The 12,946-nt window shown below is 45.0% G+C and overlaps 1 protein-coding gene across 1 annotated transcript; it reads left to right on the top strand.

The window, feature by feature from the left end:
* The first annotated feature begins 1,051 nt into the window (after positions 1-1,051).
* Positions 1,052-12,555, top strand: iqck (IQ motif containing K). The gene is made up of 9 exons (XM_056407262.1): positions 1,052-1,138; positions 1,220-1,326; positions 1,407-1,530; positions 1,613-1,710; positions 2,106-2,158; positions 2,309-2,386; positions 2,638-2,722; positions 8,555-8,666; positions 11,197-12,555. Exons 1-9 carry the CDS (start codon positions 1,084-1,086, stop codon positions 11,493-11,495), a joined length of 1,011 nt encoding a protein of 336 aa, XP_056263237.1. The 5' UTR covers positions 1,052-1,083; the 3' UTR covers positions 11,496-12,555.
* Positions 12,556-12,946: the final 391 nt, after the last annotated feature.

Here is a 12,946-nt window from a genome sequence, read left to right as displayed (position 1 = left end):
CTAAGATTGTGATGAGGTCTTCAGCAAAAAAAATGTTTTGCTCATTAACTATCGTAGCGAAAATGCTTATTACTATGCAACACTATTTTTGATCAATATTTTGGTAAATGCTTTATATAGTGGTAGCAGTATTGGATAAGACTTCATGTAGGACATTGTTCCTCGTAGGAGAGCAAACTTAACACATTGGGAATGTAATACTATGTTACCTAAAAGATAGTGTAGTCCAAGATGACGAGCAGAATTAAAAAAACTTAAAGTAACATAACTTTATTGTTCTTCTGAAAACACTAAACACCATCTAGGTGCAATGATAGCCAGATATCCCTGTCTATTATTTAGAAAAGGTAAAGGAGCATATTGATTACATGACATCTTAAAATATATTTAAATTGAATGTGTAAACTATCGATGTATGGTGTTATTAAGGTGTATAGTAGCTTATAGTAATACATGGGGCTAATAATTAGTTCACTGAAATAATACCAGCTATCTTTATAAATAAATGTACCAAATAGAAACGCTGACATTACACGATTTTAAAGGTAAATCATACTGCCTTCCAGGAATTTATAGAGCCAAATACTGTTTGCAAATGTGAATTCGCTTCATGGAGCCGTGAAGGCTTTTGTTAATTATTTTTGAAGTGCCCTGCCGCCCTCTAGCGGCGAATAACGGAACACCGGAATCAACGGATACGTACGTTGGACATGAACAGCCCCGTTCAGGTAAACTACGTTATTGTGCTACTAGTTAGCGAGTTATAACTATGTGTTACACAGTGATGATAAAACGTGTCAATATCCCGGAACAATTGAAGCTGTAGTTAACGCTACAAAAGAAAGTCGGACTATCTTTGTAGTTGTGCGTATTTTCGGTCAGCCCTCGTGTTGTATTCCAGAAACTGTTGAGTCGTTGATTAGGACTTTAACGTTAGTTTGTGAACACTCTTGAGCACTTGTGTGTTTATTTGTCCCTGAACGTCTCCCAACACTACTTCCGCTCTGAGCAGCGGAAGTCAAAGGCATCGGTACTTCCTGGACAACCGAGCGAGTCCCTGGCAACCACTGGAGCGCCAGAATAATGGCGAAGATAATCGGTGCCAAAAGCAAATCCCTTTGGCAACACGTGTGTGAAGGTACGGGGACATTCTTCTATTTGCTTCGGCTTTTGTGAATTAAAAACTAATCGCATGCTGTGTACGATGTGTCTTTTGGAGAGTATGAAGCTGAAGGGCCTGTGTGGACTGATGGCAGCTTAACGAGCACCCAGCTCTCCCAGCACAGCGCCAGGACACACACACATGTGTTCTCTGGACTCGCCACGGTCAGCTCATCCGTCCTCGTGTCTGACTGGTCTCGTGTCGCCCGGCATGTCCTGAAGTTATGTCACGATTGGTTCGTTAGGTGTTCGGGTACGGTGGCCCTCTGAGGGACGTTGACCCTCATCTTTGCCGCCCTGCTCCCGCTGGCTCCTCAAGTCAGAGGTGCCCGTCACTGGCTAAAACTACGTCGATTCCACCACATGAACGTAAGATAGTGATTGACCTTTGCCCTCCAGGGTGCAACGGCGTCCTGCAGCATGACTATTGTGTACAATTGTTTTTCTTCAGGTCCGGTTCGACGTTTTTTGGAGAGGAACGTGTTTCCAGTGTTGTTGCCTGGACTTGAGGCTTTGCTGAAAGAAGCCCGGAAGCAAGGCTGTTTGGAGGTCTTGCTTCTGATTATCTAAATAAATACATGTGGACCACGTTGTGTAAATGACCTCAATGGACTCAAAGCAATGTGTCTGGTTGTCTAAATATGGTCAAAATAACCACGAATTACGAGCTCAAGTGCTGTGATTAAGTACAGTTTGTATGTGTACTACAATAATAACATTTAACTGTTCTACCCCTTTATAATAGAAAACACATGACTGTGTCATTAATAGTAATCCAGTAACATAATATAACATTGACAGGGGCCAACATTAGTTATTTTACTTGTAACACTTCTGTTTGTTTCCTCCAGTGAGCTTTGGAATCGTAAAGGACGATTTCTACATTGATGTATTGTAACTGTTACCGTGCTATGTAATGCTGAATACTACTACTACTGTTGCAGAGGCTAAAAACATCCTTCAACCCGTGTGACTTCCTGACTGAGTGGCTCTACAAGTAAGAGCCCCCCCCCCCCCCCCCCCCCCCACACACACACACACACACGTCTATCGTCCCTGTATAATGTGCACCTCACAACATTTATTTCCTATAATGGTATATTATTAATGTGATGTTTTTATTTGTCCTCTCTTACCTTTTGCTCAGCCACAACCCCCGCAGACGAGGCGAGGTCCCAGTGAACTTCCATGACGTCCCTTTTGTCAAAGACTTTCTCAGCATGCAGTGAGTGTTCGGGAGCCGGTACCAGCAAATTCATTGTTTGTCAACAAATGACACACATCTGTCTTCAGCCGTTTGGAGTTCCATTGTCACCAGCTCACTGTCTAAAGTATTAAACTCACTTTATTTAACTGGGTGGAGGGATGCAAAAACTAGATTTGAATTATCACAACACACAAACATGTTTTTTAACTGATGAATGATGCATTTAGTTTATGCAGATGAGCGGGTTTTCTTTCTCTCTCCGTCTCCAGCTCCAGGTCTCCCCTCCCTCTTTATCTCCTGCTGAGTGAGGATCAGGCCGCTCTGCTCATCCAGGCTTTCTGGAGGGGATACAAGGTACGCTGGATGTAGCTATAGAAGCAACACAGGCAGAGGTGAAAGGATTGCTTCATTGGCTCAACACAGGGCCTTAAGCGCCTTCATGGATATGGAAATAAACTAAGAATATCAGGGGCATTTCAGATTAAAGTCGTGGCTTTGGGAGAAAACACTTGCACTTGACACATTTACACATAACTTTAGCCACGCCTGGCTCGACTCATCAGGCTGACCAACTCTGACGACCCCCAACCAAACCTTCAGATTGATTTAAGAAGTCAGAGTGGAAAAAATAAGAGATAAAAAAAAAAAAAACTGATTACCCCACGTGTGTGTGTGTGTGTGTGTGTGTTGGGGTCTGTTCTCCTAACGAACAATAGCCGCCCTCCTGCATGTGCAGTGGCCCACAGTGCGATGTGGTTGTGTAATCCCATCTCGCTGAAAAGCTCCTCTTCCACAAGGACTGCAGGTTCATTCAGCAGCTTGATGATGTCACGATGCCGAGATGTAAGTCCTTCCTGTGTGGGCGTCGTGGTCTGAGGTACTCTGATATAAATAGACATAAACAGACACTACCAGAGGCAAGCGGCAGCAATTACTCCACACAAATAAACCACGTCTTGTATGCCGTGGGATGTAAGGAGGGGGTCTTGTTTTTGTCTCTCTCAACAGAAGTACTTCTATTACATTCTGTATCATCGGTGCTCGTGGGAGGATTCCCCTTCAATGTCGCTGCACGAACCTTTGAGAGGAAAAGATGCCAGCTGTGCTGTCGAGAGCAATTCCTTTCTGTTTGAACACTCTGAACATGGAGCTGAGTGTCTTCGTGCGTGGGCGCATGGGCCTGTATCCCTGTTCGGGCTGCTTGTGCACCGGCAGGGGGCAACTCTTCCTCTTTTTCCGTTTCTGTAACAACAACGACTGTACCAGTCTCTGCTCACTTAAGGTGGCAGCAGTGAGCCGGCTGCCTGTCACTCCTCACTTTGTTTACCCTGAACTAAGAGAGGTTCAGTGAGGCTGCTGATGGCACTGCAGCCCAACACCTCAAGGGACTTGGAGGAGGAGAGATAAAGCCAGAAAGGGATAGAAGTGAGGGAACGGGTTGATGTTTGACTGGATGGATGAAGCTCAGGCTATGTTATGAACATTTCTCACATGGATGGATAGACGTTGAAAGGCGTTGGTGGAGGCAGGAATCGGGAGAGAGATGAAACCTCTGAGAAGCTCATGGGAGCCTGACGCAGCACAATCAGAGTCTGACGCTGAGGGTTCATGACTTATTCAATGTACACAGGGTGGAGATATTTTGGGCACTGAGGCCTGACAGACGTAGTTCATCACGGCTGCTGTTCCCGTTCACAGCTCAGTGGGCGGCAGAGAGGAGGACTCCTCTGTGAAGCACTAATAATCCGTAGAACTTCCTCAGTTTCTGTGTGTGAGATGTAATGTGTCTGTTTTCTGGTGTGAGAATGTAAACTAGTTGTCTGTTCTTCTTTTCTTTCAATAGCATGTTGTCTTTTAATATTATGACATACATACATTTTCTTTTCGTGTCTCCCATTCTAAATGTATATCCGACTAAACTCTCATATCAAGATATCATTGCTCCCAGAATAAATGTCAAAGTGAACAATATCGGGCTCTATTTCACCTATAATCTGTCCTAATTTGAGTATTAGGAGTATAATAGGATTATGGGATTTTGCATTAGTTTTTAAATACTTCACTAAATATAGTAATGTAGAGAGATCTAATGCTGCGATATTAACAACTTTATCCACATTGCAAACCTCTACTTACATCAATATCATCTGTACTCGTCACCCCCCGTACACAGACTCTTTCTTCCCCCCTCTCTCTTTACTGTTATATAACGTGCGTGTGTGTGTGCGTGTTACAAACAGATGAGTATTTTGGTTGCTCGGAAGTATTTTGTTTGCTGCATTATTAATCTCCTTCAACAAAACATTTTGAGGAGTGAAGAAGAGCAGCGGTAGAGGCACTAACTCCCATCGATGACCCAGACAATGCGATTGTCTCCTGTTTCTCTAATGTACAACTAAAGAGCTGCTGGGTGTAAACATATGACATAATCTTCTTTATACTGCGCCCACACACACTAATGCATTCATCCATGCTTGCTGCTTTAATGCACACATGTACAAGCGCACACACACTTGATCACTAAGACTTCTCAGGCTCTCGCAGTTGGAGTAATGTGGCTGCTGTGTAATAAATAGGCATTTAGTATTTAGTATTAATGGTTTGTGGTCAGGTAAAGAAGCAGGCTTTTATCAACAGAAAAGTGAATAAGCTTGTTTTTTTTCCAAAGTGTAAGAAACCCTGATGTCGATGTCCTCGCCTGAAGCGGATTCTTTGTTTCTGAGTTAAATTGCACGCAAAATAGAATCTATTATTATTTGGTAAGTCAATTTGAATCAAAATCCAGTTGGGGGACTGAAAGTAGGACACCGAGTACTGACTGTATTCCACATGACACAAACTAATAGAGCTGTTTGAAAGACTCCCCCCCCCCCTCCCACACACACACACACACACACACACACACACACACACACACACACACACACACACACACACACACAGAGAGCTGCAGAGTCCACAGCATAACTAGGTCTGCGTTTCCAGATGAATGATCAGAGGGTTGTGAAAGAGGAATTGTTTCAATTGAGCTCCAGTATTAACTCGGTGACGGGACACGTGTCGTGACACTCGAGCAGAAAACATGTCAGAGGCCCTCAGGAGGTCCAGTCCAGTGGCTCTGCTTCGTCCTCGCGTCCCACTTCCTGCAGATTCGCTGCAGCGGCCCCCGCTGTGCCAGAGTGTCGCATGTAATATAGAGAGCATTTTACGTCTTAAGTTTTCTCACGAAGGACAGCGGGGTCACAGCGCAACCGGTTTCTGTGCCCGAGTCTCCAAGGGCTTGATTTAAATCACAGGTCGCTCAGCTGGTCAAACCTTGACAGAAGCTTCGGCCAATAAACGACAAGATGGATGGAGGAGGAGATGGAGCAGGCTGCGGTGGCTGTCTTCATGCAGCCCGTCGGTGCGACTGAGGATGTGACTGCAGCCAGTTGTGAATGACAGAAGCCATTGTGCAGAGTGTGAGACCGCGAGAGGAGCTCGGTCTCACAGGCAGCTTTGCACAGAAAGGCAAGGCGGCTTGAAAGGCTGTGCAGCAAGGTGTGTGTGTGTGTGTGTGTGTGTGTGTGTGTGTGTGTGTGTGTGTGTGTGTGTGTGTGTGTGTGTGTGTGTGTGTGTGTGTGTGTGTGTGTGTGTGTGTGTGTGTGTGTGTGTGTGTGTGTGTGTGTGTGTGTGTGTGTGTGTGTGTGTGTGTGTGTGTGCGTGCGCCGTTTGTGCCGCTGTGTGGTTGTACGCGTTTATGTGGGAGCGTGAGGGGGGAGGGGTTCTGCTTTTGTGATATTTTCAACATGTGTGCTTTATTGTGGTTGTGCGTGTCGAATAATGCAGGTTATTCCATGCAGCCTTGCAATGTTCAAATTCCCAACCTCCATGCATACAGCATGAGACGCGTTGTCACGGGGATGATCATAGCAACATGTCGCTGTATTATCTTTAATTATTGAAAACTGGAAGAATAGATGAAGAAAATTGAGATATGTTGGTGTTCAATCATATGTAAATACGCACGCAATACGTATAGAGACACACACACACACACACAGTCAAAATCATACCTCAGCCCTGTTAATCAGCTGGACTGATGCACAGACAGGCTTCAAAACGCTCACCCACTCAACGCATCTCTCTGTCTCCTGCTATCACACACAAGCTGGCAGGAGAAAACATGATTTTTGTCTTTGTGTGACACATCGCATAGTTTTGTCTTGGTGGGAGGGGGGGAGCAGAAAAGTACAGAAGAAGAACAGGAGTTGCAACATGTCTGCACAGCTCACCATTGGAAAGGGACAGGATTGAAATGGCCACACGGACCCAGATAACAAGCGATGGTGACAGACTCTAATCCCCCATCCCTCCTGACCCTCACCCCTCATTTCCATTTCTATGATTTGCTCTCATCAGCAGAGAGGCTGTTGCGGAACTGTGGCACCCTATGAATTAACTATTGGAGCCCGCTAGTCTTACCCATTCCTCATCGCCAGGCTTATATAACAGACCCACTTTCATCCCACTGCTAATAGCAACACTCTTGTAGCCTTTCAAGCAGGCGAACAGAGAGGGAGGAGTAAGGTGTCGGGAGAGAATACAGAGGAGGGAGATGAAACATGAACAGAATGAGGGGAGAATAAGGCATAGGGGCGAGAGGTATTTTCAGAAGTTGAGGGAGGAAAGGGAGAGGTGTACTGAAGGAGAAGATGGGGAGGAGGAAGGGGCGATAATAAAGGACCCTGAGCTCTTCAGGGACATTGTCTATTCATCTAAAACAGCAAATCTGATTAGTAATCTCTCGGGAAAGCCAGCAGCGCACACACAGCCAGTAGAAGGCTTAGCACCAGGAACACCAGCCTGGTGGAGTGGAAGATTTTCTCCGTCAATCTGGAAAGGAGGAATTAAGTCTCTGATTCAAAACTGCCTTCATCTGTTTTATTCCTTGCAAGGAGGAAAGTTCTGACACAGCTTCTCAGGGAACTCTGCGACACAAGACTCAACGAAGCAACAGTCACAACCTCCTTTATACAACATGAGTTTTACGCCCCTAAGTCCCCGGTCAAACAAACAAAAGTGCTGAGTCTGATTTATATGACAACTTCAAAGAAGAAGTTCCCTCTCCTCCGTCCCGGAAGGGTCAGCTCCTTATCTTGATCGAGCCCTGAGACCTCGTATCCACTTCCCCTAACCCTCCGTGTGGAAAGCCATTCATTTTACGAGGGCAGAATGGTCAACCCTTATTTTCCCGCGACACTAAATCGCTCTAAAACCCCATATCATCTAAGCTCCATTTTCAGATAACATGACAGGACTATATGTTACCATTGCCATGACTACAGACTGGAAAGAGATGATTTAGAGACGGCTTCTTGACATGAATCTGCACCACAATTTGACCCTTTAACCTACGCGGACGCCGATGATCAAAGACCCTGAGCGCTACGTCTTCACACGCTTCATTACGGACAGAAGCTTTTCCTCTGCAGGGACCTTCAGTCGTTGTTCCCGACATCTCACTACTGTATCGTGCTTAATTGTTAATTTAAGCTTTTACATAATGCGTACTGAGACGCATACACATGTCTTAATATATCTTAACATTGCTCAGAGGTGTAGCGTCAAAGTTAAAGCTGCAATCCACAACTTTAGAGAAAATAATCATAATAAAGCTTATTTATAGAAATAGAGCACTTTTGAAAACAGGATGCGTTGCATGGCAACATCCAGATTAAAACATTTCAGTTACACTTACATAAAATCAAGGAAATTAAGTAAAAGTAAAGCTAATAAAATAGACTAAATATCATGCAATGAAAAAAGTGAAAGATACAAATATAGATGTTAATGGTTCTTTAAGCCTCAGCTACATAATAAGGTCCACAGCTGAGGGCCGGTCTGAGAAGATGTAGCATCTAATGGCATATTTATTAAGATGTTTCACTCAGTATATAATATATTATTGAAAAAAGGTATCTGTCAGTTGGACAGATGTGATCGGACACAAGCAGAGTATCATATGGAGGTTGTCGTGTCTCCAAACACAGTAAATGAGCCACTGCCACTCCTTAACCACCATACAAGTAAACAGAACGAGATATTAAATCAAAAACATATTGGACAATGAATGGACATTACTGGCAGCTTATAGCAACTTAATTATGCTATTGATGTTTGCTTCTGTGAATTTGTGCGTGATAGATCAGAGCACGGCCAGATGTGCAGGAGCTGCGCCAGTGGCAGGAAAAACTGAGAGAGAACAGCGACATCGGTAGAACTGTTGAGAAGTTCTGGGCCCGACGAGAGAGCCGAGGTGAGCGCAAACACACACGCACACACACACACACACACACACACACCAATCAGTGAACGCCAGGCCTCAGGCTAGCTGGCAACACCACCATTGATCTTGAATATTCTCATGTGGCCGACATCAGCTGCTGATCGGCCGACAGGACACCGACACACGTTAGCATTCACACAAACAGGCGACATAAATATCCACCCGTACAGCACGATGAGCACCAATATACACGTATACACACAGTAGAGTCTCACGCACACACACAGGAGATACAGTATTCATCCCAACACGGCTTTGAAGGTAACGCAGGGAGATGAGCGACACAGAGAGAGAATGAGGCCAGAGAACGAGAACGAGAAGGGGAGAGTGAGTCGGAGAAAAAGAGAGAAGATCGAAAGTGAAGGGGAGATTAAATGTCTGCAGAGTGACAGAGAAAGAGAGGATGGAGACTACATGTGGAGAAAGAGACGAGATGGAGGGAGGGGCATGATGACAGAGAGACGTATGCAGTGCGTCGATACCTGAATGTGTTTGTGCTTGTGTGCAGCATGAAGGACGGAGCAGAGCAGCTGAGAATGTAGGCACATGCCAGTGGGACTGACACACACACACACACACACACACACACACACAGTGGTACACTGTAGTGGTTCCTGACCAGTGAGTATTATTTGAGGGTTTACCGTAGAGGGCGTGAAAAGAGTCCAAATTCTAGTGGTCATGTGATCATCCATCCAATAATATTGACTATAGCCGCTTTAAATGAATGTGCAAGTAGGTGAAACGGAACACACACTCACTCCAACTTGCACACTAAAGCTGGGCGCCGCATCTCTGTTTTATTTGTCGCCCACAAACAATGACCACTCCACAAACACAGGCTTCTTCCACACCGACACATTCCACACAACAAAGGCGCTCGCTGCGGCGGGTCAACGAACATTCTTCAACTGGGGCGCCATGGGCTGCTGCTGCTGCTGCCATGCTGCTGACCGGACATTTAAGCAGGGGGCCGTGTGTTTGTGTGTGTGTGTGTGTGTGGGTGTGTACGGTAGAGTCTGCCCGAGCGGTCCTGAATGGAAGCCATTTTATGACCTCTTCCACAGGATCTGAAATGGACGAGACATTGATGGAACCAGAAATGTGTGAGATAGTCAGGCTGGTTTTGCCTGTTGTTGTTTTGGATGTCATGAAGCAAGCACTGCCCCCTTACCCCCCCCCCCCCCCACCCTGCACTGACAGATAAATGACCCATGTTTGGGGCGGAGGCTGTGGGTAGAGAGAGAGGGTGAGTGACGACGAGAAATTATTTCAGGAAGCCCCCTCCCCGCTGTATACCCTTTAAGTCGATCCGGCAACAGCTGCACTCGTCACATTTGACCCGAGACGAGCACGTGGAACCTCTTCTGCCATTTCACGTTTCACAGCCTGAAATCAGAATAAGTCGGAGAGGAAAACAAAAGGGGAAAGAGCAAAGTAACCCAGAGAGCCGACACACGATCAGACTTCAAGGTCAGGAGGTCACGGTGCATTGGGCAGGTGGAGCTCTCAACGGATCATGAATCACCACGCCTGTCCTTGACCGTAGCCTGACGAGTACCGAGCACTGTTCAAGAGTCGGCATCTCGCCTGGGGAAACGCAGTGTCTCCTAATGGTGATCGTAGTCACAATTTAAAATGGCAATCCATGTTGTTGTGAACAGTTTGGCATGAAATCAAACGGTTATATAAATGTGTCAATTGCAGTACAATCTGCATTACTTTCCTCATTTATTCAGAAGACCTTCCAAGACCAATGTTTACTAATTGCACATTATGAACAGTAGGCCTATGATTCATGGTATCTGAAAAAGAGAAATGTGTCTTTAGAAGGTAAAAAGCACCCCAAGAGTTTTCAGAAACGCACTTAAAACCACAGTGATGGCAAATTCCCTTGTAAATACAGCAAAACAACTTTTACTAGTATCATTTACAATCTGTTTGTGGCTCTTGTTTTAGCATAAATAGCCAAATATAGCAGTCTATTCATCCAAGCTTCATTTACATAGCGTCGAAGCCATTGCCTTTTACTGGCAGATAACAAAAAGAGCCACTTTTACCGTGAGAAAGTGTCAGTAACCTGATGCATCATAGTTTGTTAAACAGGGTTCATCCCACGTCTTATTAAATATAGTTTTCTTTGAATTATGATAGAGAGTAGCACAACTTTTCTCTTTCAGAAACTAAAGGTATAATGCCTTCGAACACCAACATAATGTACAAAAAGCAGGAGGCTTAGAGTAAATTGATATAGGCTACATCTTTTTTTGTTTTTTAAAACTATCATTGTATTTAAATAGCACCTAAACCTTTGTCATAACAGATTTTTTTATCAGGATATTTTTTTCTGGATCATGAGGGCACTTTTCAAAGGAAACTGTTCAGGTGATGACATTATGTATGAACATCTGACGTTATGTATGAACATCTGACGTTTGTATGAACATCTGCAACAACAACAACGTGTCATATTCAGGATGCGGTTCTTGTTTCTCTCCAGTGGGCTCTGCCATGACGGATCTTCCAGGAAGCCCCCAGCCCGGCGACTCAGACGTGTCCATCCAGGTGGTTTCCCCCACCCCGCAGAGCACCGTGGTCCACACTCCCGCCCCTCAGATGACCCCTGAGGGTGTTGAGTGGCTGACCCCCAGCCTCTGCAGCGTGGAAAAAATGGCCTCCACAGCACCGGCGACGGATTTCCTGGCTGTGTCCGTGCATAGTGACAAATCCCCGACAGCAGCGTCTCCTTCTTTACTAGGAACTCCAAACCTGAGCTGGACTGGTGATGCTGTGAACTGAAAGCATGAGCTCGTTACCGCGGACCGGTTTTATTTCAGTTTTTTAGAGGCTATTAAACTCTGTAGGGTTGATGTGCAACTGACCAAAATGATCAGTCAAACAAGCCATTAAAAAATAATTTGATATGGCCAGCCAGGGATTTATGATCTGAGATTGGGGTCTAATTAGTTGATTGTTTTCATTGCTTTTTTTGATGGATCGCTTTCCTTCACGAGTCTCACCCGACAAATGAACAGCATATCGTGCGGTTCACGTATTATTAATGCCGCGGTAAAGTAACCGACTTAATATTTCCTCGCTTCACCTCTCGCCGACAGCTCACTGGAAGATAACCAACTCGTATTTCCTTGCCTTGTCTTTACCTTTCTCCTTGGCAATACATATCCCTCAACAAAAGAGGTTAGAGCATTTCCATTCAAGCCAGGAATTGAGGGCAAAGTGAAAAGTGAGTCAGCGTGCAGAGCAGCACTTTCCATCCTGTTTATTAGGAAAAGAAATGATCCTGTCAGGGAAAAGAGGAATACAAAAAGTCTTTAAAAACATCACTTAGATCACTGGTGGGTGATTGACAGCTCCTTAGATCTTACTGTTTTACAAGTGATAATAAGCCTGTCGTACTCATTAAGCACGCAACATAAAAACCAACATCACAATGAACAGAACATTTTTTACTAGCATACAGATTTGACATCGTATGATGGTCTCCGTCGGTCTGCCTATTAATTTGTACATTTTCTACATGCTGTGTTTTATTCAGAGATAGAATATTTGTATTTGTCTTTTTGGTCTTTTGCTCGATGTAACTAAAGGTTACACATTTAGCATTTTGCCCCTGATGACTCCGTCAGCATCAGCTGTCTTTTGTTTGGTTCCTTTTGGTGACCAGACATCATCTTAAATGTCATGGAAAGTTCTTAAAATTTGATGAGCAACAAAGTTCAGGATAAAAGGACCGCATGCTGCTCGACTACAGTGCTCTCCTTCATGCCATCTCAAAAGACCGTGCAGGTAATCACGTCTTCTCCTGACTGTGGGTCAATTAAACTGAGTGAATAGAGTGCACTCCTGGCTTATTTCCATAACGTACCTGGGAGGATACTTCTGGTTTCCCCTCCAGTGTCTCTGTTCAGTCTCGTGATAGACCGCTTTCCTGCCTGTACCAGCCACTGATGCACACCGCCTCACATGAGGAGAGCATTGTATTTCTCTTTGCAACGTATGCGGATGCCTGGGAAACAGCTGCCACTGCAGGGGTGAGGTGATAAAACATCCCATTTCATTCTGAGGACATCTGATAGTGCAGCCAGCTCCACGGAGTCTGGGAGTCTGGGAGCACTGGGAGCACTGGGCCCGACTGAAACCAAATCACACAGCAGCAGAAGGGAGCGGGCACCAGGCCGTCCAGTAAACAACTGGTGCTGCGCTGCAATGGAAGTGTAGAATATACACAG

This window comes from Pseudoliparis swirei, chromosome 23 (assembly GCF_029220125.1).
Source record: "Pseudoliparis swirei isolate HS2019 ecotype Mariana Trench chromosome 23, NWPU_hadal_v1, whole genome shotgun sequence".
Taxonomy (NCBI): Eukaryota; Metazoa; Chordata; class Actinopteri; order Perciformes; family Liparidae; genus Pseudoliparis; species Pseudoliparis swirei.
The sequence above is the reverse complement of the archived record's forward strand: the minus strand, read 5'-3'. Positions and strand labels throughout refer to the sequence as shown.